General features: G+C 36.8%; 1 protein-coding gene across 8 annotated transcripts in view; it reads right to left on the bottom strand.

Moving 5' to 3' along the window:
• Positions 1-24,541, bottom strand: part of PHF20L1 (PHD finger protein 20 like 1) — an 84,667-nt gene extending 60,126 nt beyond the window's left edge. For 5 of the 8 annotated variants that reach the window (XM_032416065.1, XM_032416067.1, XM_032416068.1 and 2 more), the window contains exons 1-6: positions 24,263-24,541; positions 22,038-22,157; positions 4,473-4,644; positions 4,244-4,328; positions 706-794; positions 393-470 (exon numbers count right to left, since the gene is read on the bottom strand). In XM_032416065.1, the coding sequence (XP_032271956.1) occupies positions 393-470; positions 706-794; positions 4,244-4,328; positions 4,473-4,644; positions 22,038-22,120 (507 nt within the window). In that variant the 5' untranslated portion in view covers positions 22,121-22,157; positions 24,263-24,541. The remainder of the gene's footprint in view (positions 1-392; positions 471-705; positions 795-4,243; positions 4,329-4,472; positions 4,645-22,037; positions 22,158-24,262) is intronic. The other 3 variants (XM_032416071.1, XM_032416072.1, XM_032416066.1) reach the window with 2 other exon arrangements.
• Positions 24,542-25,587: the final 1,046 nt, after the last annotated feature.

Genomic DNA, 25,587 nt, shown 5'->3' with positions numbered 1-25,587 from the left:
AAAATCCCAAATAACAGCAGAACATAAAAGAAAATATTTTAAATTTCTACTGGCACCTTTTCTTTCCAATCTTTCAAGAAACATATTCAACCAATGGAATCATGGTTTTAACTTCATCCCAGATTCTCCTTTAAATGCTTACCGTTCTTTCTTGCTTTGAGCAGTGACAAAGCATGTAATAGACTGCTTACATCCCATGACTCAGAGAGCCCTACCTGAAACAGCCTACAGAGTGTCAGGTAAGCGCCTTTTGAAAGAAGATTAATGACTATGATTTATAAAAGGAAAGAAGAAGATAAGAAGCTCAATATAAAATTTTATATTAAAAATTAACTTTCTAAATGATACTATATACCAGGAAAAACAAAATGAAATTAAAAAAAGGCACTTACCTCACTTCCCATAGACTGGTTACACGATCCAGCTGGGTCGATAGGACAACACCAGCTTAGTGGATGCTGGGATTTCACCTGGAACAGAAACTAGTGACCTATAACTTTAGCAGGTCTAAAGCCAAAGAAGCAAAAATCAAGTGTATAATTTATCTTACATTCTAAGCTTCTTTTTCTTGCTGCTATTTGGGGCTATCAGCACATAATCCTACAATTAGTTCACTTTAAAATATATATATATAAATTTTGTTTTGATTGGTCACCATTCAAGAAGACATCCCTTTGGGTAGCTAGGAATGCTGAACACCCTTACCTGCCCCTTAGCATCCTCGGGCATGGCCTTAATGTGCATTCTTTTTAAACAACGAATTACTCCATCATAAAACTGAACTGTGAATGTTCCTGAAACAGGAGCAAGTCAGAATCATTAGAAAATACAACTGAATCTTACAGCAACATTTGAAATCTAACAAGTAATGCCCTGACAGAAGTATATACACTGTAATTGCAGTAACTGCAAACACACACGTTAAGAACTCCATCAAGTGGGTTAAAGTTTATTTTTCCTTTCCCTCTAATAAAATCATTATTTACAAACATAAATAATATTTCTATAGGAATTACCCTTTGCTCTCTTTGAAAGTTTCTTTTTAGAGAGAGAACTGATATAGAGACAAAAAATCATTTACTCAAGGAGAGATCATTCCATTCACAGTATTAACGAACTGGCAAATAAGAGTCAGATCCACAGGCTTCTAAGCTAGAAAATAGTTTACAGACCATCTAGGTGAAAGTGCTGCTGTGCAGACAGACATTGAATTCCAAGAGGCTGAAGGCTCTGTCCACAGCAGTCCCCTAAGCAGCAGCACAGCCATAACTACACCCCCAACCCCATGCCTTCCCCACTCACTTATTCTGCTCTTAGGGTTTGAGACCCTGTTTGCATGACAATCACAAAGTATATTCACTTTGGGTTACAGAAGTCATGCTTTCAAGTCAACAAAAGTCAGTACTACCACAAAATGTATAAATTACATAGATTTTATACTTAAGAAATTTCAATATTTTTCTATCATTTCCTGTACAAATGAGGGCTGAGAGCCACTTTAAGTAAACAGACACTTGACCTTTACAAAAGAAGTATAAACAATAAGTGGGATGATTACTATGATTGGCTTAGAAGCTGGCACCAAAGCCAGATATATATGTACAAAGATTTTCCTTAATTTTCTAATTTGAACATCATTTGATTTCATCTTTTCTATAATTAGCATAATTCACAATATTGAAGATATAAAGATCTAGACCCAAGTTACTGAAAAAAACTAATCCACTGAGTAGCAAGGATATAAAAACACTGGGAAAATTGTGAGAATACCAAACCATACGTGCACCTTACACTACCATCACAACTGTTCTCTTCCTTCTTCATTAATGGCCTTGCAGAGGAGAGCAGGCTCCACACTACGCCAGCTGGGCATTCATCCCTCCCCACTGTTGATCACACTGTTTCAGCTCTCATGATGCCTTTCTCCTTTCCTCCCTCCAACCTACTCTTCAAGGATCAGCTCTTTAAATCCCACCCATAATATGAACACTTCCCTGTTCCCTCCAGTTTACAAATCTGTTCCTCCTCTTCAACTATCCTAAGACATATTTCAAACACCTAAACGTTCATTTTTGTTAGTTTTGTTTAGCTTCTACAGTGAACAGAAAGCCTCTTGAAGGCTTCCTTTGCTTTGTTTTTCTTTGGGGTCATGGGCTGGGCAGGCTCATCCACCATGTGGGGCATACAGACATCACAAAACAAATACCTCCAATGGAGATTTTTTAAAAAGAAATTACATCTGCCAATATTTCACTAAGGGCTCACTTAAACTCCTCCTGAAATGGCAGAGACTACAATAAGTGTCTTCACTCTTCCACTAATACAAATTTAATTTTCTGTATTCTATGCCCATTGACAAACGGGATAGGATAAAATATGGGGCCTTTGCTTCTGAGTGCATTGCATGTGTGTGTACACATGGACTTGTATATGCTATACTCCCAAGGAGCTTTAAGCATGGAGGCAACGTCTCAAAGCTCTCCACTCTTAAAGGAACTGCTCTTCCTTAAAATAGAGAATGTTGTTTAATTGTGCTTCATATTCTTTTATTTTGGGTGGGTCCATTTACTATCCAACAGAATTGATCCATTACCTCCTCCTTTCCTTCCACAAACTGTTATTGACTGCCTATGTGTTAGGCTCTGGACTAGAAAGCTAGGGAGTGCACGTGTGTAAGACACAGGGAGGATATGGGCTCTCAAGAAGTCTAAGTGCACAGTGAAATAAAAAAGGAAAAGTAACCGGCAAACCTGACAACGGAGATGCCCCTCAACTCTTCCTGGAGTAAGGTGACTAGAAGTAGGTAGTAAAATCATAGCCATATTTGTTATTTCCATTCCTTAAAGCAATAAATTGGAATAGGCCTTTGTAAAGTTATATCATAATTTCTAGCCAGACAGCAATGATTTACTTTTCCACACCTAACATTCTTTAATATATCTCTTTTTAAATGTTTTCCCCTTTTATCTCCTCTTAGCTCCCATTTTTTCTCAAGTTTGTTACTTTAAATCTCCTCAGTTTAAATCCCTTCCACGGTTCCTTCCCATCACCTCCAAATAAAATTCAAATTCTGTAACAAGACATTGCATACACAGATCCTTGCTTCTCTCTCCCACCTCTTCTGATATTCTATTCCCTTTAAAGGACTCCCTCATTCCAGTCACACCAAAGTCTTGCAATTCCTAAAAAGTGAAAGGCCTCTCTTCTGTTCTTCTGCAATATACCATTTCTTCTGTCTGAAAAAGCCTTTTATTCCTTCTTTATCTAGCTGACTTGTTTGTCTTTCAGGTTTAAAGGAAGCATCCCCTTACTTAGATTAAATGCTCCTCTTGCAAAGAAGCTGTCACTCAATGTGTGTCTCTTCAGTGAAAAGAATGAATGAGTGGTCAAGTTTAAGAAATTGTTATAGAAAACTAATGTATTACTGACTTGAAATATACACTTGTAAACTATTTTACAACTTTTAAAAGTGAGATTTTAAATAAGAAATTAAAAAAATAAAATATTTAAGTATATTCCTAATACTAATTTAAATACTAATTCTCAAGCCTTTCCAAGTTAATCAGTCTAGAAGTTCTGTTTTTTTCAATACATTATATGCCCAACAGATGTATTTGTCTTTGGTCACACTAACATACCTGATTTCTGTGTTATTTTCAACATTTGATCAGTTCAGTAATTTTTGCTCAGTATCATATAAGATACCACAAAGGCTATTAGAAAACTTAACTTTCAATTTTATCTATAGAAATGAAGAAAACAGGGGCAGGGGAAAGATGCAATAAAGGAAACCCTCAAATTGATAAATTTTCACACTCTTTCCTCAGAAAACACTGTACTGTATTTTACTTCCAAGTTGACCTGATTTGAATTTCCTTGTATCTTTAACCTTCCCTCACATTCTGGTTGAACTGCTCATAAAAATACCTTAGCCGACAAACTAGAAACAGAGAAGAAATAAAATGCATATAATGTAAGCCTGTGAACTGAATGCTGCACAATTTTAACCAATTATCTACTGCTCCTAAAGTTTATTTAGGCAGTAAGTAGATCGGGTGTCATGTTATTCTATATTTACAAATAAAATACTCCCAAAAAAGAATATTAGCAGGAAATTTATTAAGTCTGAAACAAAGAAAAGTAACAACCATATGTAACAATTACACAATTAATTAAAATTAGAAATCCAGTTAAATTTTACTATTAATCCCATTGTAAATCTCAGATTACTTCAAATACATACCTTCTTTGTTAATTGCTTCAATCTTGGCAGGGTAATAGCGACAGTCTGTCCAGCGAGCCAGAACTTCTTCTCCAGCTTTAAAATCCTATTTTAAACAACTTTTAAGATCAATACCATGTATAATAAATAAGCATTTCCTTTATAAAAATAAGCTTTTGTAATATTTAACAGAATTCCTTTTGAAATGTATCATTACATAGCTAGCAAATGGAAAAAGCTTAATACTTACAAAGAAATCTTCCTCATCTTTTAGCCCTTCTTTTCTTAATGCAGGTCTCTCCAGCGGTCGCAACCTATTGCTATCCCAGTAAATCCATTCATCATAACGATGACTCCAACGCTCAAAATGAACCAACATCTTGCCCTCCTCATAGTCAATTTTTTCAATTCGTGAAGGATACCTCCAAAATAAAAAGGAGCTTCATATCAAGAGAAAATTCTTACATTTGTTTACACAAAGTATTAAAAAGGATAATTTAACTGAAATATTGCTTACCATTAAAACCATGAACAAAACAATATGGGTCCAGATTTTTAAACTACTGAACCAACAAAGTTTGTTATTTTTGTCTTTTTTTTCTTTTTAAATGATTGGTCTCAATACCTAGTGAAATAAATACTTCAATACACTCCCAATGGAAATATAAATTACTTGTCCTGTTTTGGTAAGTAATTTGAAAACACGCTTCAAGAGCCTTAAACACATTCCCACTTTTTAACTCTATCATTACAATTCTGGAACCATATATACAAAATGTTTATGATAACAAAGAAAATAGAAACCATCTAAAAATTTAGTTAGAAAAACTGGAGACTGGCTACAGCTATATATGGTATATCCATTGAATGGTATGTTACATAGTCTTTAAATGTGGTATTTACACATGTGGAAAACACAATGTGGAAAATGAAAAAAAGTAGCAGCACTGTGTTCAGAATTATAAGTATGTAAAACAAATTTGTCTAGCAAAAACTACTGACACGTACATTTGTCTCTTTATGGCACAAAACCACTTTGTTTTTTATATTTCTCTACACTTTCCAATATTTTATAACGTGCATCAATGATAGTAGGGAAAGCTCAGTTAAACTTTAAATTCTAAAATATAAAAATAACATCACATTGTTCTGTTTTTATGTGTGATGATTCTCCTACTATAAATTCTAAAATAGAAATTAATTAACTTGAAACTTTTAACATGGAAAATTGCTTCATCGCTCCTAATGTATCATATTAAATGTTCACAGATGACTCAAAAATTTTTAAAAAGTATCATTAAATAACCTTAAGAATTCAATAGCAGCACAGGGTAGATGATTCAGCCATAATAGTTTCATATTTTTGCTAGTTTTTGACAAATCTGGAACTTTTCTTCTCCCTACAGAAAATTGGCTTTCACTATGAAGCACGACAGACCTTACATAACTTCAAATTTTAGGAACTGATTACTACGGGCTTTATACATCACTCATGCTATTCAAGGCTTCTTAAACATTTCAAGGGCCCTGAATCCTTCTCTGGTGTATAGCTTCTTTCCCCACTTCAGTTTAATGATACTGAACTACTTGGGGCTTCCTCAAAAACACCGAGCTCTGTCAAACATTTGTGCATTTGTACACTCTGTTCTTTCTGTCTAGCCCTAAACTCTATCCCCCCCTTCCTTTTCTACTCCTCATTCCAGGCTTGGTTTAATGTGTAATCCCTTGTGTAAAGACCTCCCAGCTCCCTGCCCCAGCTGCTCTCACTGCACCTACATGGCCAATAACCATCTCAGGGCAGGTTCCCAAACTGTGTGCTGTGGAGCATTTATAACCTTGCAACTTAATTAATACCCATGACCCACAAAAGGGTCTGGCGGTTAAATAGAGTGGGAAAATACTGGGTAACAAGTCATACTGTTTTCTTTATTGAAAGGCTTCTTGGTCCCGTCAACGTGGATAAAACATTTACTATTACCGAAGTAAAAGAAATAGGTAATCCTTTTATCACAAAACTCTTATTAACATTTCTCGTGATAGCAGAAATCTAAGGGACATGCTCTGGCCTGTGAGCTTCAAGGAATAACAGAGTCATGTCCATCCTTGTATCCCCCATCCCCCAACATCTAGTCCAATGACAGACACACACCGGCCACTCGGGGATTGCTCAGGACAAACAAGAAGTGATGTTAAAGACAATCTGTACATTTCTTCAGAACTAAGACGGCTGTTGACGTTATAACCTTAAGTTAGAGCTTACTCTTCTCAGTCTTTTTTGGGGAATGAGTATGGATGAAGAAACGTTTTGTTAAAGAAAAGCATAAACATAACACCCTCCAGAGTTCCATCCACGTCATTGCAAATGGCGAAATAAGTCAATCAGAGAAAGACATGTATCATATGACCTCACTGATATGAGGAATTCTTAATCTCAGGAAACAAACTGAGGGCTGCTGGAGTGGGGGGTGGGGTGGGAGGGATGGGGTGGCTGGGTGATAGACACTAGGGAGGGTATGTGCTATGATGAGCGCTGTGAATTGCGCAAGACTGTTGAATCACAGATCTGTACCTCTGAAACAGATAATATATACATTAAGAAAAAAAAAAAAGAAGAAGATAGCAGGAGGGGAAGAATGAAGGGGGGGAAAATCGGAGGGGGAGACAAACCGTGAGAGACCGATGGACTCTGAAAAACAAACTGAGGGTTCTAGAGGGGAGGGGGGTGGGAGGATGGGTTAGCCTGGTGATGGGTATTAAAGAGGGCACGTTCTGCATGGAGCACTAGGTGTTATGCACAAACAATGAATCATGGAACACTACATCAAAAACTAATGATATATGGTGATTAACATAACAATAAAAAATTTTAAAAAAAAAAGAAAAGCATAAACACAAGAAAACCCAGGGAATTAACATACTCCCCCAGGTGAACATGCCTACCCCACCCACTGAGCATCAATGCTTTAATGATTGTCTTTTGCAGTGTTGCTCTGATTGTATGTTTTTGCTCCTCCGGTTCTTGAAACATAAAAACTGGCACTAGCACTGAGGGAAACCTAAAGGTAAGAATGTTCTTTGGTTTATTTTCCAGCACTCACTGGCCACTTCACCATTATAAAGACATTTTCTATCAATTATAGAAATGGATAAATTTCTAATTCCACATGTTTATTATCACATCTTTTTATTTTTGATCAAAATATCAGGGGTTTATTCTCTAGGTTCCTTCAAATTCAAATATAAACAACTCCACATATTTAAAACATTTCTCCAAGTGAGAATGGTCCACAGTAATAGAGTTAAATACATCTTTATTTTCATAACTTGACTGAATTCGGCAAAGAGTCAGAATCCAAGTAAGTTCAAATCATTTATATCTGGGTTGCATTTTTAAGAAACTTAGAGTTTTGCTAAAATATTTCAAATTCCGTTCACTGACAGGATGCCTGAGGTAACAACCAGACTAAAATTTATATTTTGGGGAACTGCTTCTGGATAATCTATAGCATGTTATATACACTTTACATAAATATCTAGAGATTGATAAACTTTGGATGAAGGCCAAGAATTAAGTAACACAAATACCCAAGATTATCTCTTTTAATTTTTATAACATTTACTAATCAAATTTTGAACCTTAAATAAAAGTGCCATAAATATTACCATTATCAAGAATGACTAAGTTTCTGTTCATTCATTCCATATATATTTGGGCATCTAATAAGATTAAGGCACTTGCTAGGCACTGTTGGTACAGAAAAGGGAAACATAATTAACTCCTACCTTTAAGGAGCTTAGCTTAGAGTCAGATAAGGAGAGAAAAGAATCAGAATATTTACATGCATGTTAGTAGGCTCTATGTTCTTTCCTTACTGACTGTCAACTGCTCTTTATATACCTTATCTCCCTGGATCCTGGTAACCCCCCAAGGTATAGGTAACACCGTCCAAGAGTACACATGGTAGAGTATTCATAGCCAAAACCAACTGGCACAAAAGCCTACAGGAGAAATGGGATAATGCCTATATCAAAGTAATTATATCATATATGGTAAACTGGTAAGTATATACAAAAATTTTACATAAAATGCTATTAATAATAGTTCAGAGAAAATTGGGGAATTCACTGAATGTTCTTGGGAGACATTATCTATGTTGGTCTTGGTAAGGAACTTCTAGGATTTAGACTTAATGAACAAGGTACAAAAACAGGTAAAGTGTACACACTTTCAGTTAGCCAATCAATGTTCATTTACTTAAAACCAACTTTAGGCAATCAGCCAAATAATGAGGATTCAGAGAGAAGCGGAATGAGGTTTCTGTCCTCAAGAACCTCTTGATCAGACTGGAGGGACAGTTCAAGGAAACCTGTTCCCTTTGGCTAAACTATACAACAAGCAGGGTGAATAAAGGAGAATAGTGGGACATCACACTGGACTCATGAGCTAGGTTCAAACTGAAGGGCTTTGTAATAGCAAACTAACAAAATGCCCTGTCATTCTACAAACAATAGGAAATCCCTTAACTTGGTTAATCACTGACACCTCAGGAAAAAAAAACCCTCATCAAAATCTTTGCTATACATGTAAAATGCACAAAATGGCAACTTAACATAGAGTCCCTATATAGTGAAATGATCTCTCTGTTCTAGCAAATGGCCCACAGTAATAATGCCTTGATACACACAGTGAATGAAAAATACTGTTGAATAAATGTATTCACAAATGCCTATCTTGACCTAGAGCGACATTATTTTGATGCACAATTGTTTTATTATAATTGAGTATGAATGGAACGTAAAATTTTTCTTAATGAATTTGGAAGATCTAGTGATAGTTTTTGTTTGTCATCTTTTTAGAGGCTAAATCATGGAAAACTGTTAAAGAACTGAGTCCCAGACACTTATGACTGATTTGGGCAAAGATCTGAGAAGTGGGAGACTGGGTGGGGTTTCAGAGTTAAAGCAATGAGGGATAAGAAGAAAAGGAAACACCGTGGTTGGCATTTCTTAAGGGTTCAAAAGAAAGAGACGAAGTATGATTCCTCAGTGTGAGAATTCTACACAGAGCTCTCTTACCCTTATCATCTGTTACTTCAAAATATTGTAAAATGTTCACTATCGACATCCCCTACTATAATCCCGGTCTGAAACTCATGCATTGCTTAACTGATATTTACTTGTGTGGAAAACAAGGGATTGCCTTCATTGTTCTAGGTCTGCCTAGGTCTGGTGTCTTTTACACTTGATTCTGAACAAGTGTAACAAGCAAACTTAACAAGAAATATAATCCACCCTAAAACTGGTTATTAGGCTTAATGGAAACAAATAGCATTCAGAAATATTGAGAAGATTTGACAATGATCTTTGCTGAATTTCATAGAATTTTCATACATGCAATTCTACTATCATCATCTGTCAACTGATTCCTCAGGACCCTTTCTGAATTAGTATGGTCAAAGTCCTGTAATGCTCAAGTTAAACTGTGGCTATAATTACTGAGTAGAACAAATCTATTACCAAGAACAAAAATTATTTTCATCTTCTCTGAACTCTTATAATGCTTTATTGCCTCATCTGAGAATACCAGCATTTTAACACTGTTACTGGTTATCTCCCACTTATACAAGACTGTTCAAAGTAGCAATATCTATGGATTCTGGACCAAATCCACAACCCATTAAGAACCAAATACTGACCAAAGAGGTTGGTTGTACAATGAATATACTGGGTCAGTTCCCTACAGTATCAACTCTTGAGTGTTGTCAAAACACAAAAAGAATATGAGAAATCTAAGGTGGGAATTACCATTACAGATGAACTGCTATACTAGCTCACCTGTTTTACATGGGCAGGTCCTGATTCGCTCACTACATCAGGAGACCACAATGCCCTGAGACTGTATGCAAAATGCCATAGTTCATGTAGCTGCGAACCAGTAGTCTCTTGAGGGGGAGTTACCAATTTCAATCAGATTTTCAAAGGGGTCCATGACTAAAAACAAAAATCTTTCTGGAAGGCAAGATTATCTATTAACACTCATAATATAGGTACTCCATTATCCTTGGAAGGAAAAAGAAATAATGGGCATGCAGCTATTAAAAAAAAATTATATTCAATATATTAACACTAAAACAATTAAAGATTATTTGAGCTCATTCTGATTTGTCATCTATTTTGATATATCCAGATCTTTACTTATATTGATAAAGAAAAGTCAACCATGAGGAAATGACAAGAGAAATTCCTTGACACACTTATGGCCTAGGACCTCCTGCACTTAAGCCACCAGGCAGAGTTGTTAACTACTCGTTGATAGGTAACAATCCACTGAACAAGGCCAGACAACATTATTAATGTCCTAAAGACCATCAGAATTCACTCTGAGAAATAAGTGCCACATTAATCAAAAAGGGAACGTATTTTATTTTAAGGCTTATTTATTTGAGAGAGAGAGAACACAAGCGGGGATGGGGGATAGAGGGAGAGAGAGAATCCTAAGCAGACTCAATCTCATGACCCTGACATCATGACCTAAGCTGAAGTCAAGAGTCCTATGCTTAACCAACTGAGCCAGCCCAGTGACCCCCACCCCAACAAAAAGGCAAAGTATTTTAAAAATTTGTCCCTTGGGGCGCCTGGGTGGCTCAGTCGTTAAGCGTCTGCCTTCGGCTCAGGTCATGATCCCAGGGTCCTGGGATCGAGCCCCGCATCGGGCTCCCTGCTCGGCGGGAAGCCTGCTTCTCCCTCCCCCACTCCCCCTTCTTGTGTTCCCTCTCGCTGTGTCTCTCTCTGTCAAATTTAAAAAAAAAAAAAATTGTCCCAATAGTTATTCAAATTATGTATTTTAAATAACAGTCATTTGTTTATATTGATAGAATAAAATTTCTATATACATAACTTTAAAAACTGACAGTTCTTCATTCATTTAACCCAATAAACACTGAGTCTCTAATTCACTGTATGCCAAACACTAAAGTAGGAATAAAGCTACAAATAAAAGTATTATTCCAATCAATAAACTCAAATTCAGGAAGGAGGGTAGAGAAAAAGAGAATCAAATAAGTGAACACAATTACAATACAATGTTATAGCTCTAAGAGTAAAGATATATTATAGTAGTACACAGAAAGAATACCTAAATTAGATGTTCTCCTAGATAAAGTAGGTCTCTAATTTGTAAATAGTGAAACACACTTGAAATCTGACTTACACATAATCTAAATGTTAGAGAAATTTAGGGAGTTAGGATTAACAACTCAAGACACTTCTGTGTATAAGGACTTCATAAGCAGGAAACTAATGTGTGTCATAAAAAATGACTAAAACACATTCGAAGAACTAGAAATACAGAGGTAAGAACTCCCTCACATACAAATGTCAGGAGGAGGATTATTTGCCAAATAATAAAAATTAATGTAGAATGTAATCCAAAACAAACATAATATTCTTATAACACAGTAACCTTTTAAAATTTTAGCTTCCCGGAAGCACTTTCAATTTATATTACGCTTTGTAATTTTCAAAAGCATTCTCTCACCCATTCAACTTACTGATTAAACTACAAGAACAATGTCATCTAGTATTATTATAGTATTTTTAGAGGAAGTGCTTTTAGGTACCGCATGTTCATTTGTTTCACACTTGAAGAACATACTGAAAACAAAACTCTTTTGATTAATTCAAACTTGACATTCCAAAATGAAGTACAAAAGAATCTAGACTTTCCAGAACATTCAGATAATAGCTTATATGTCAAAATCACATCTTCTCCAACACTGAATTCTAAGCGTCCCATGACATCATCCCTCATGTCCTCTTTTCAGGGGCATCCACCCTCAGGACACATGTCCAGTACAAGCTGCCAGACCACCCTGCTGCCTAACTGTCCACAACCTTTGCAGGAAAGAACGGGTAAGATCCGAGTCAGCCACGTGTTTTCCTTTAGAACCTTGATACTGCCACCTTTCAAATTAAGGTTTCATTTCAGATCCCTGGATTCAAACTCCTACTGCTGTCTATCTCCCTAGCACCTCAATCTCCTGCCATGCCTACATTCATTCAGTCAGTTCTAACCAATCAAAGTGCCTACACCTACCTTTCTACTCATTACCATCTTCCACCATAAGAATCAATTAGACTATCAAGAATTCCTTTCCTACTCTATCCAAAAAATGCCAGTATCTTACCAGAAGTTTGTGTATTTCATATACTTTGTTCAGACTAACAGGACCAAACTCCTCGTTACTTAATTTTGTCACAAAACTCTAAACTCTAGCAGGTTGACATCCACTTAGTTTCTATTTCTTAATATTTAGCACTTAGAAAATTATTTTACTACCACAGGTAGTTATAGGTGGTTTATATACCTATTGATACAAGTTTTAAGGATTTACACTGACTCCTCTCTACTTAAAATAACCAATATTCATGCTGTTATTTTAATTAAAGCTAACATTTACTAAGTGCCTCTGATGTGGCAAAAACCATGATAAGGTTTTAATAAGCACCATCTTGCTTAATCCTCAAAGAACCTTTCTGAGTTAGGTACTATTATTGCTCCCAGTTATTAAAGAGAGGTCACAAAGGCTCTGAACAGTTAAGTAACTTGCTCAAGTAAAAACAGGTATTTAAGCAGTAGATCTCTGAACTGAGGTTTGTCTGTCCTTAAAGACTGTGCTTACATTCAATATATATTCTGATCTTGCCAACTGATGATTTTCAGCTCCTATCACGCTTACTGCAGTGTTTCAAATATAGGGTGCTCTTACCAAGAGGTACTGAAAACAAAAATAATATGAAAGTCAGATTATATCATGTTTTTCTTGCAAATTCAATTTTATATAAGTGCTTTTGATACAAAATGCCTAAAATTGGTTTTTGTTAGCCCAAAGAGTATAGAAAACAGATTTTATTATACAGAACAAAATAAACATCTCCCTATACATAAAAAGGCTCTTGTTTTATTATTAAAATTTCTCAAAACAAAAGGTATACTGTATCTCAACTGTGCTTAAGTATGAAACATCACATTAAAATCAAAGAGTCTGAGAAAAGAAAGTAGCTTAACTTTTAGGGTGTTTCAAAACTGTTATAAAATAAATTTAAAAATTAAGATAGGAATCAAGGGGCGGCTGGGTGGCTCAGTTGGTTAGGCATCCAATTCTCGGTTTTGGCTCAAGATCTTGCAGTACTGAGATCGAGCCCTGCATGGGGCTCCATGCTGAGTGTGGAACCTGCTTAAGATTCTCTCTCTCCTTTCCCTCTGCCCCTCCCAACCCCCAAATATAGGAATCTAGAGTATGATTTGTTATAGAACTAAGAAAAACACTAAGTGACTTTAAAAATAATATTTACTAATCTAGTTCGACAAATATAATCCTACACTTAGTTTTTGCCTCATTAAGTCACAATTCATTTGCCAAAATTTTCTAGAATAGTAACCACATCTCATGATATCCCCAAAACTTTGGGTTCATTCTTTACCAACCTGCCAAAATTCAACAAGCTTTGCTGGGTATCTTTAGGAATAAAATCATTTCATGTAAGCAGCTTTGTTACCTTACCTAACCATGATGAACTAGAACAGATTCATTTTTAATTAAAGAGGGTTAGCTTTTTGGCAATGAAAAAATACTTTTAAGACACATCGAGTATTAAATATCCAAATTTTCTTCAAATTCACTGCAACAATTCTCTCAAAGTTGAGTTAATTATAGTTACTGAAATAATGTAATACTGGTATATCAATTTCCAATTTAATAAAAAGAAAAGTTCTATTTGTTGACTAATGATCTATGGAAGGTGATAGTAGGAACAGTCAATAGTTCTTCAAAATAAAAAGTCATACAAAAATACTAAAAACTAGGAACCTTATGAAGAATAGCAAAACTAAGCTGTCTTTTCAATATCAGTTAATTTGTTTTGAAATTTCAGGACTCTGAGAACAAACTGGGGGTTCTAGAGGGGAGGGGGGTGGGAGGGATGGGTTAGCCCGGTGATGGGTATTAAAGAGGGCACATACTGAATGGAGCATTGGGTGTTATACACAAACAATGAATCATGGAACACTACATCAAAAACTAATGATGTAATGTATGGTGATTAACATAACAATAAAAAATGTAATAAAAAAATGAGAAAAAAATTTTATACTACTGATATTTAAAACTTAGTATTTTCTTCCTCACTTAAAATACCAACTAAAAACAAAATTAAAAACTTTTCAGCATCTGTAGATACCAGTTCTGTCTACGCAGCAAAACTAGAACTGCTGAACATTTTTTTAGTAGAGTTGATTACCACCAGATAAATTATTTCCCAATTAATGGCTCTGATCAACTCCCCATCACAAAATAAAGCATCATCTACTTTGATGTGGCAAGTGTAAAATCTCACAATACACAGTGATAAAATTTAGCAGGAACAATGTCACGAACAGTTGGATGCATGCGATATACAACCACTGACCTTCAACCAAATGTCAGATAAGCAAATAAAACCATCTTCTCTTTCAGTCCAACCCCTGCCATTAAATGAGTTCACACACACACACACACACACACACACACACACACACACAATAAGCCCAAGGTTCCTGAACTTTACACTACTATACATTTGTGAAGGAGGCTAGGAAATGATCAGCTTGAAAGCTTGATTCGAAGGTGAGCTTGAGAAGAAGAAGAGTTTCTAGGACAGACAGGCCAGAAATTAACCTGCCTTGCAAAAGCTAATTCCACGGCACAAGAATGACAGAGGCATGCTGGACTCTCAGGGCCCTTCTATACACCAGATAGATACATATCATTAGAGAAAGTCAGGAATTAAGACAGCCTATGAACACTGAGCCCATTTACTCCCTGAAGCTGAGGCTCAAACTTCAGGGCGTCCATATATGAGGCAACAGGTTATAGTAACGAGGGCATCAGACTTAAGAGTCAAAAGAACATGGCTGCCATATGACTTTTCTGACTTTTACTCCAGATGAACTGGAATAAAACAATTAACATATCCAAGCCTCAGATCTGTCATTTCTAAACTGGTAAAGATCATCCCATACATGAGGGGCTTCTTATAAAATTCAAGTGACATACTGAGTATTTCCTATATATCAGGAATCATTATAGAAGTTACAATCTCCCAATAGCAATTCAAAAGACTATTTCCCACCCTTAGCAACAAGGATCTAAATCCCAACTATCCAGCCATGTAGTGGTGAGTACAGAAATTTGAAGAGCAAGAAAACTGAAAAATATCAAAGTACAGGTAGGTCAGTATGCTCTATTTTACTGAAAAACAGAAAGAAAAAAAAAGATTTTTGAATCATGCATCACTTTGCCAAGTATTTATATTTTACTTCTTCCAACTAACATAAGTAAAAACAGACTATAAATTCAAAAATAATCCTGGATATTTCCATTGCTATCCAACTCAAAAACTTTATCTTTGGGTTAATAATTCTGTATACTCTAGACCAGTGGTCCCCAGACCAGCAGCATCAGCATCACCTGGAAACTTTTTAGAAAGGCAAATTACTGTGCCCCACTTCACACCTACTGAATCAGAAATTTTGGATGTTGGCCCAGTGACCTATGTTTAACAAACCTTTTGGGGTGAATCCCAGGAAGCTAAAAATTTGAGAATCACTCTTCTAGACTTCACCTGAATCACTTTCAAAATGACAGCATCAATGAACTTTGTAAAAGAATCAATTAGTGAACTGTTACCACATAGAAAGTTAGGGAGTTAAAGCATCCTACTAGTCAAATATACCTTTCTAAGCCAATAGTTATGATTCTAAGTAATTTCAAAATTAAACAATGAAAGTATTTAAATGAGTGGGAGAGCAGGTTGGAGAAAGGATAACAATGTGCCCAATACCACTATACTCCAACCTTCAAAACACTATTTTTGTTCCAACTAGATTCACCTTTCTCTACCTTTTCAACTCATTTTTTCTCAAAGTTCTTTCCGTTACCAGCAGTTCTGAGCAAACTATGTATGACTTCTACATTTTGTCTTACTTCTGCCTCAAGTCTGTGTTATTTACCCATCCAAAAATGAGATTAAAAAATCTATCCTCCCTGAATACATGGAAAGTAGATAAAAGAAATCTGAGTTTCTAATTCAAGGGACCTGAAAGATTACCTAGTATGTCACACCCTCATCTTAAGGACATTAAAGCAGAGAACTAACTCTCCAAAGTCACATAGTTCATGGCAGAACAGCACCTAAACCCGTATCTTCTGACTTCCAGTTAAACTTACTTTTTCCAAAATTCCTTTTCTCTCACCTTCCGAGAAAACTAAGATAAGCAAAAAAACTGAGCAAAGAAAAAGCTCTATAGAAAATGAATCAATGTAACAAAAGGAAGAACAGAGTAAGAACAAGAATCAGGTGTGTTTTATAATGAATACAGGTATTCTGACCCATGTCTACCCTTGCTTTCAACATTTTTTGAGGGAAGAGGAGGGAGAAAGAGATCTTTACTATTAAAAGTTTATAGGGCTCTTATTGGTGAAAATCTTAAAAATTAAGTAACTACAGTGTTTGTGCACTGATGCAGACCTGCTTGATGATTAAACAGAGCTGACTTAGATCTTAAGATTCAAAATTTGTGAGTTTCTGGATATAAAAAAATCTCAGAATTAAAAAAAAAAACACACACATCATAGAGATTTCAATTTGAAATTCTCTGCTAAAAGAGTCCTTAATCTGGAGTCCACGAATAAGTTTTCTGTGACTACCCATAATATATAATTCAATATTTCTGGTATATAAATATGATTGTACATTTTTCTGAGTGTACAGCTCTAATTAGGTTTTCAAAGGTAGGTAGTGACTCAAAGTAAGAATCTTTTTCAAATATACAGTTAGGAAAACCCAATATACAAAAATTTTATTCATATTAGCAAAAGATTTCCTATTTTAAAAGTGTTCACCTAAGGTTTCTACAAATTTCAAACTCACCTAATGTAATTTAAAAATGAGACTGGTTTTTAAATTTGATCCACATACTACTTTTCAGGAGCACTCTTCTACTCCAAATACAGATAACACAACCTATTTCTATTAATGTTTGCCTTTGAGTAGCTAAATTCAATTAGAAAAAAAGCAACCCTTTTTATTCAGAAAATAGTGTACTTTTACTCAAATTAGAAAAATTTGTACTTGCTACAATCTAAATTTCCTCAAATTTCCCACACTATTATAATTCTGGTCATGAACATTTTAAAAACTCACATTTGCAAATGTTCCATACAGTTCAAAAAACTCCCAATGTGCAAATGTTCCATACAGTTCAAAAAACTCCCAAACAGCATTTGCCAATTCAAATTTACACTGTTCTATCCAACTCTGATACTTGGAGACATCTCCACATTTTTTTTTTTTTTCATTTTCCTTTCCTTTAGATCTAGAAGAGAATTAAATAGAAATATTCCCCAAAAAAGGTCAGAAGAGCATAACTCATCTGAATGTTTTAAATTAACTCTGTATTTCAAATTTCACATTACTTGATTTGTTTTGTTTTCATAACTAAGTCACTTGTTATAGAGTAACTATTTGAATTTCATTCAAAAGACAGAAGTTATATCAGTAGTCCAAACCAGTCTGATTTGATCACTTTTCTCACTGAACAATATTCAGAGTGATTAGATATAATACTTGCAAAGCAGAAAGAAAAAGATTTTATCATTACCTCAAAAAGATGGTTTATAGCAGGTTGCAATGATATGATTTTCCTTCTACATTCCAGGCCATTCTCATGTCAATACTAAAGCTACGTTTAAAAACTTAACACACTTAAGTCTTCAGATCCTCAAAGATTTCTTTTTCACCTCTCCCTCTTCCCTTGCATTTACCTCACTGCTTTATACTTATGTACTATTTTATAGAATTTGAGGCAAATTTAAATACATTATTTGATCCTTGAAATAATCCCCTAAGTAAAAGCCAGTAACACTGCTTCCATTTTACTGATAAGCCAACTGAGGTCCAGAGGGTGCCCATATCTATAGGACCAGCAAGTGACAGTCTGACTTTGAACTTGCCTCGTCTTTAGAATCCACTTACAGTATCTCCAATAGAACTTCAACTCTAAACTTTCTCTTTCCCCAAATATACTACTGTATCAACAATCTGTTTCCTTTTTCAATCTTATGATGTCACTGCATTCAAGAGATTATAAATGTGATATGTCATCATTAGAATGTCAGGGATATGATAGAAAATATGATGGAGGTAAGATCAAAGATGGTTGATTATGCTATCTGTAAACAGCCTATTAAAAGTCTTTTGAAAGACTTTTAAAAAAGACTGTTGAGAAAGAAATTAAGCAGTATGTTTTAAGTAAAACTACAACATTTTTAAAAACTAAGCAAACCCTCCCCCCCAAAAAATAAAATAAAATAAAAACTAAGAAACTTAACACTACTTAGCAGGAGTTAGGTTTAGTCAGTAGAGGAAATCCAAAAACCACATATTGGACCTGAAGATGCCTGGCCTCTCAGTGGCTTCTTAGGGCCCACATTCATTAGTTATCGGTAAATAATCAAACCATCAATGAGTTTTCTGACGTAACTTTCAAGTGATTTTGAAAACAAAAAGTAATCACTACTTTAAAAAACGTACAGTGTATTTTCAAGGATGAAGTATCTTTCTGAACTTTGAAGAATATGTCATATGGTTTGCTCAAGCAGTAATAATGTCCTTTCCATAAGAGAATTAGATTGCATGTTCCTATTAAATCAAATCTACCCCAAATCTGAAAGTGGAAACTTAACTTCAGTTTATTTCGGCCCACTTAATTTAGAGTTTACCCTTTTCTTTCCAGGGCACACAGTAAAAACTCTTTTCCTTTTTTATATAGGAAACATCTTTTACATATAGGACAAGTTGACATTTTGAGTTATCCACTATCACAACTTTCCCTCTGCCCTTCTCTGTAAAAGGTAACCTATCAACACATGCTGTCATTTCCTTCACAACGGATATGTGGCTTACTGGCAATGTCTTGCATGCAGAGACAGTAAGCACTAGCTGCACTCCTGCTTGTCCCTCCCTGCTCATTGCCTGTAACAGTTCAAAAGACATTCATGTCAAATAAGAACTCAATACTTTTCCAACTGTACTGAATAAATGTGGAAGTTTAAGCATTCTTTATGGACGCAACAGAAGAGAATAGGAAAGAAAATAGGGAGGGGGGGTGGGAGAGAGAGAGGAATCATTTCAGTTATATTTTCAGTGATTAACTATTTTGCTCCTCACAAAAATAGTAAAGTTTCTCAACACTTGAATAATCCTTCTACACTTTTACCTGATATTAAAGAAAAGATCTGCAGCATTTATATGAAATACAGAATGGCCCTTAACAAATGTAATGATATGAAGAATATAGTTTATTATCTTATTTAAAAGTAAAACCTGTTAAGAGTACGGTGTCTCATAGAACTTCTCTTGCGCCCACACAAAACGAAATAAATCTTAGTAATTAGTTGTCCTACAGTAAAGTACTTTAATACTAAATGAAAGGGATTGCTCAAGACTAGCTAGTTCTTGAAACTACCGACATTAATAAAGTCACAATAAAAGAATTATTTCTTTCAACTACCTAGAATATGTATATACAATACTCTTAATACCTTAATTCCAACTGTAGCAGGATGTTAAAATCTTCATATAAATGAGCTCATAAAAATCAAGTTACTGACAAGTTTCAGTGATTACCATATGTGATTATTTTGGCTGATGTTACCTTAAGGAGACCATCACTACTAGGGTCATTAAAATGAAAGCTAAACTTCATTAATGAGTATAGACGCCTGTTACCACCCTACCTAAGCACTTAGAAATTTCCTTGGTGTGAAGCATAAGACAATGAAAAAACTTCAGCTACAACTATCATTTTTTTTCCTCAAATTCCAAATACTCTAAAAGCACATTCAGTCTTGATTTTTAAAGTAGTTCTCTTTTATAATCTTTTTATTTTAACTACTGGATCATCAATTTGACAGCTGTTGAATCAGAAAACATTTCACCACTGAAAGCAAATTTCTTACTAATACCGAAATTATGTTAATTTCCCTTTAAACCTCTAAGAAAACTAATAAACCGTGTGCTCCTCCAACACTGGAAGCTATTTCAATTGCAACTTTGTCAGTTTGGAAGCCTAAGAATATATGTTAATATGAATTAACTAGTGATTCAAAAGCCAGTAATTAAAAAAAAAGATTAATTAAGATTAGCATCAAAGAAGTATCATTTCTCAGACCACACGGAGACTTAACAGCGTGCCTTTGAGTGAAAAGCTTCTTTTGGTCAAATGAGAATCAAAGATAGCCAATTACTGACGAAACCGGCATCTTTTGCTGTATGGTCTAATGCAGCGCTTCTCAATCAGGAGCATGTGTGCTCCCCCAGTGAACACTCCACCACGTCTGGAAATAATTTTTAGCGTCAGGACTACGTGGGATGCAACTGCCTGGTCCCAGGTGCTTCCCAAGCCCCACCTGAAGTACTATGTACACTCTCCACCTGATGAGACTAACAATTAAGTCCCCTAAAAAGAACTACCGTCTGAGATGCACATTATAGGCATAGGGCCAAACAACTGCCTTCCACGTCAAACTGTAGTTTCAAAATGTCCCAGAGCAGCGCCCAAGACAGAGCGGGTTAACCTGGGTATCGGGGACATGTGCAGAATTCTAAAGCCACATATTAAGAGACAAAAACCCCAGACCAGTCTAAAGTCAAATATCATGACTAAACAAGATTTCTCTGCCTGCCATTGCCAACTCAGGAAGTTGACTTAATGCAAATCAATCAAGAGCAAATTTGCAAAATACCCACTGTGTTTTTAAAGGAGTTATAGTGAGAGAAAATGTCAAAAAGCCTGGTAGATGAAGTCCTGGAGTCTGAAGCCTGAAGCCACAAGATCACTCATCAAAATAAATGGGCTTCAGGAGAGCCGAGACAACCCCTCCCCAGAGAGGAACTCTCAAATGCCCATCTCAGGTAGGGAGCTGAGAATGGCAATAACAGACTTCCTCCCAGGGACAAGGACTAGAGGGCAGTTAAAGGGAATGAGGAAAGCATTCCCTAAGAGAAAGAGGAAATCCTTGTCATTCCTACTGTGGCCTAGTGACCCCTGTGTGTTGTTTCCTCTTCTCTCCTTTCCAGGTGGTGGTTTTATCCCTATACTATTTATTAGGCGTATATTAGGAGCTTAAATTCACTACTTAACACACATGGCCAGAACAGAAGAAATAAAAAAAGGTCTGAAAATACTGCCCACTTAGTATGGGACAGTAACAACCTGCCTTTAGTTCACTACCCGCTGGGGAAAGAGGAGGTAAACTAGTTTTTTATTTTAGATGGGATAGTGAATAGTGACTGTGCTAACCATCAACATACTCTGTATTTTGAAAGATCACCTCCGACACAGGCCAAGAAAACAGATTTACATCAAGTTTTAGCCAAATCTTGGGAAGCTGGTTATCTAAATTAATTCCCTCCCTCCCACCACCACTCTAGCTCATATTAAGTACACAAGAGTATTGACACTCTCTTTATACCTCATATTCTAGATAATTATTTTCAGTTCTCAAACACCTTAAAATGATTCTGAAAAAATAGCTTTGAAATGCTAAACTTACACAGTCTGCCAAAGAGCAGGAAAACTAAAAAACAATGTCTATGTGTATTCAAAATGTGAATACATTAAAGTTTCTGCCACTGTCAAAAGAACAGCAACTGACCAACATGTGTAAGACTACCAATATCGTGGTTTCGGTCAAGAGCTCCATATTCTCCATACCATTTTTGTAAGTAGTCCAGTGCCTCCAAACGAGCACCGATCTCAAAAGTGATTCCAGGACGATTTGGGGGCTTTTTACTCATCTTGAGATCCTATTCTTCAGTATTCTCTTTTCACTACCTCAAGAGGGAAAAAAAAAAAAAAAAGTTAGATTCTAATGCATAAAATGCATAGGGAAAAAACAGAATTTTAAAAGCATTGCATGAGAAGTTAAAATAACTGCCAAATTTTAAAGAAATTTGAATGATGATTACAAATATCTGTATGTAAAGTACTAAATACTTTGCAAGCAATCTTGATCATGAATCAAGGAAAATGACATAAAAAAGAACTACTTAAAAAGAAGAACAGCTGGGCATTAAAACTTGCTAATGGCTAAAATGCTTCAAATTTTAACTTGAAAATACCCCAGAAAATTCTCCACACCAGCTGAAAACAGTTTTCTGTCTCTGAAAACTCAAGACACCTGAGTGTTCTGGAATATGACTACTGAAATTCTTAAGAGTACAAATTAATGAAGTTTTTCAACCAATATTTGAGTGCCTCATAGTATACAACACTAAATAAGACACTAAAGAGCATATAAAGGGGCAGTAGACACTCCTCTGCCAGTGACAACATCAATAATTCTTGTGAGTAGGATTTTTCATTAGCTATGATTTCCTACTTTGGTAGCAAATGATTCAATAAGTTTAATTTAACATATAAAGTTGCAACAGAAATTTCTTCCTTATACTTCACAGTCAATATGCAATAATGATGTGGATTTTTTCAACTGCAAATTTATTTCTACTCTATTTCAATATAGTCAGTGCTCACACTGACAAATAAAAGTGGTCGTAATATTCAAACAAACAAAAAACTACAAAGGAGTATCTATTCCTCTCTACATCATTGACACGCACACTCTTCACTCTCCTTTTGGCCACACTGGACACCCAGAACACCTGAGGTAGCCTTCTTCACGGACTAGTACTTGAGGAATATGAATGCACTTTAAGACAGGCTAAATCAAAATATGACAGGTAATCAGGAATGCAAACCTACTGTTACTGGGGGGAAAAAGAGCGATCCCTGAAACCTTTTTGATATTTAGAATTACTAACAGGACCATGCTCTCTCCCGGGTTAAAAAAGAAAATACACAACTACAGCATTTTTTTAATGGTTTGCTCACAATTCAAAAGGGACAAAACATAACAGGAAAAATAAAAACAAACTGTCCTTTCCTCTTTGAAAGAATCTAATTAGTAAGGGGTAAATAACACCAATACTTGCCATAGAAATATGTAAAGTCAAGCCTAAATACTCATGGGGGGTTGGGGGGACTATCCTCTGGCCATGTCAAGAACAAAGATCAGTTCATTAAAGTTAACAGGACGCTAGGCCAGAGGGTATTTCGTGTAAAAGGAAAGAAAGCATGAATATTTTTTTAAAAAGTCTGGTCAGCGTGTAACATATTAGGCAGTTACTTAAATATCTGTGTAGAAATCTAATCAAACGTTTCTACTTTCTTCACAAGAAGAACTTAGTAAGAGGTGTTTACCAGTTACACTATTTTCTATAATCAAACATCGAACCCATAAATGTGGAGTTAAGACATATAAACTCCCAGTGATACTTCGGGATGAGGCACAATTTCCTTTTCCCTGGGTGGAGAAAGGAGGATGAATAGGGATTTGAATTAAGGAAAAGGCGAAGTAAGACAGTCTATGGGGGGGGGGGGGGGCTTGAAGCAAAAAGAGAAAAGGGGACAGAGAGAACGCGGAGGAACATAAACAGAAAAGAACGCAAACAAGAATGGCAAAAATATATCTGGATGGTTAACGTTGCAAGAGATGACAACTGGAAGGGAAAAGAAAATTAGCAGGAAGACACAACACCAAGAAAGTGAAGAAGAAAAGGTCAGAGAATGGCCCCGGGGCCAAAGCAGGTAGGTGGTTGATGCGGGGCGGGAGGGGTTGGCAGAGACAGACAGGAAGGGCTCAGACCAGGCTGGCGGGGAGCGGGAGAAGCCTCCAGGTTTGACAGCCGTCCGGCCCTCGGCAGGGGGGAAGGAAGGGAGGAGGAGAGGGAGCGACTGCGCCCAGACAATAGGGGCGGCGAGTTAAGGGGAGGGACGCGAGAGGGGTGCGGGCCGGAGAGAGACACCAGCGCGGGGGCGTCCCGGGCGGCCAGACGGGATCCAGGCGGCCTCCAGGCCCCGCCACCGCCGCCGCCTCTTACCGACTCGGCCTCCTCTCCGCACAGCAGCCGGGCCGTCCGGGGCCGAGCCGGGGCACGAGCAGGGCGGCCAGCCCGGGCCTCCGCCTCCGCCTCCGCCCAGGCAGCGGCCGGGGAGGAAGCAGGAGGGGAGCGCGCTGGGGCCGCAGCGCCGGGTCGGGCCCGAGGTCGCGCGGGAGGTAGCAGGTCCGAGCCCTCAAGCCCGCTCAGGGTCCGCTGCCATTGCCTCCGCCTCCACCGCCGCCGCCACCGCCGGCCAGCCCTGACGCGACGCCGGGCCCAGCGACGTCAGCCGCCCGCGACGCGCCGGAAGCGGGCCTGGTCGCGTCACGTGACTGGCGAGGGTTGGGCCCGGGCTGCGCAGCCGATTGGAGAGCTGCCCTTGGGAGGCGGGGCTTTGCAGCAGTTGGCTGATGGCTAGAGGGAGGGGCGGTGATTAGCAAAAGAGAGAGAGCTGGCTCGAGGAGCCCATTAGTAGTTGTGAGGTGTTTGACCTTTGAGAGCTGAGCACAGAGCCCATTGAGTATTATTATTGTCGATTTGATAGGAAACGGGTTCCCAAAATTCCTCAATCCCAGCACCTTGGGCAAACTTTTGTAAATGCACGACACTCTTCCTTAGATATCCACCCCATTTCATAATAAGAATAGAGCAAATGGTTATTGCCATGGTCAACAAACAGCTGTTGAGTGGACGCTTTGTGGAAGTTACTGTGTTGTTAGTACATTACATGACAACCACATTCACACAATTGTATTGCTATTTCATGAGATTCTTACAGTACAAAAGGCACATATTACTAAGCGGTGTGTGTGTTGTGCAGCTAAAGAACCTATGGGTAAATGGATGTGACTTCCCCAAGATGACCCAGCTAAGGATAAGAGAGCTACTTTTATGTACCAAACTCTGTACTAAGCACAGGAGAAAGTGTCTGCACGGTAGGGGAAACCAACAAGTGAACACATTCAAAGCAATGTTGAGATGAAAATCTTTTTCCTCTCTCTTTCCAATGTACCACTCTGGATCTCAAGCTTTCTAAATGCAACATTGCATACAAATAACACTTATATTTATCATGCTTTACAGTGTGGAGTTAAAATAGCAAAGTATCTCTCTTTAAGCTTTAATTATAGTGAAATTTGGTAATTTAAACAACTATATTCATATCCTTTTATTCCAGAGACATTCATTCAGCACTTACTATGTTACTAATAGCTACTGAGCTAGACTGAGCATGGCGATATATAGAAAAGATATAAATAAGACAGTTTCTAGTGGACATTTGTCTTGTACTGGAGTTGCCCAGCATCTGAACTCCTTTTCCATGT

The sequence above is a fragment of the Phoca vitulina genome, unplaced genomic scaffold (assembly GCF_004348235.1).
Source record: "Phoca vitulina isolate PV1807 unplaced genomic scaffold, GSC_HSeal_1.0 scaffold18, whole genome shotgun sequence".
Taxonomy (NCBI): Eukaryota; Metazoa; Chordata; class Mammalia; order Carnivora; family Phocidae; genus Phoca; species Phoca vitulina.
Note: the sequence above shows the minus strand (reverse complement) of the source record. Positions and strands in the feature narration are given on the sequence as shown.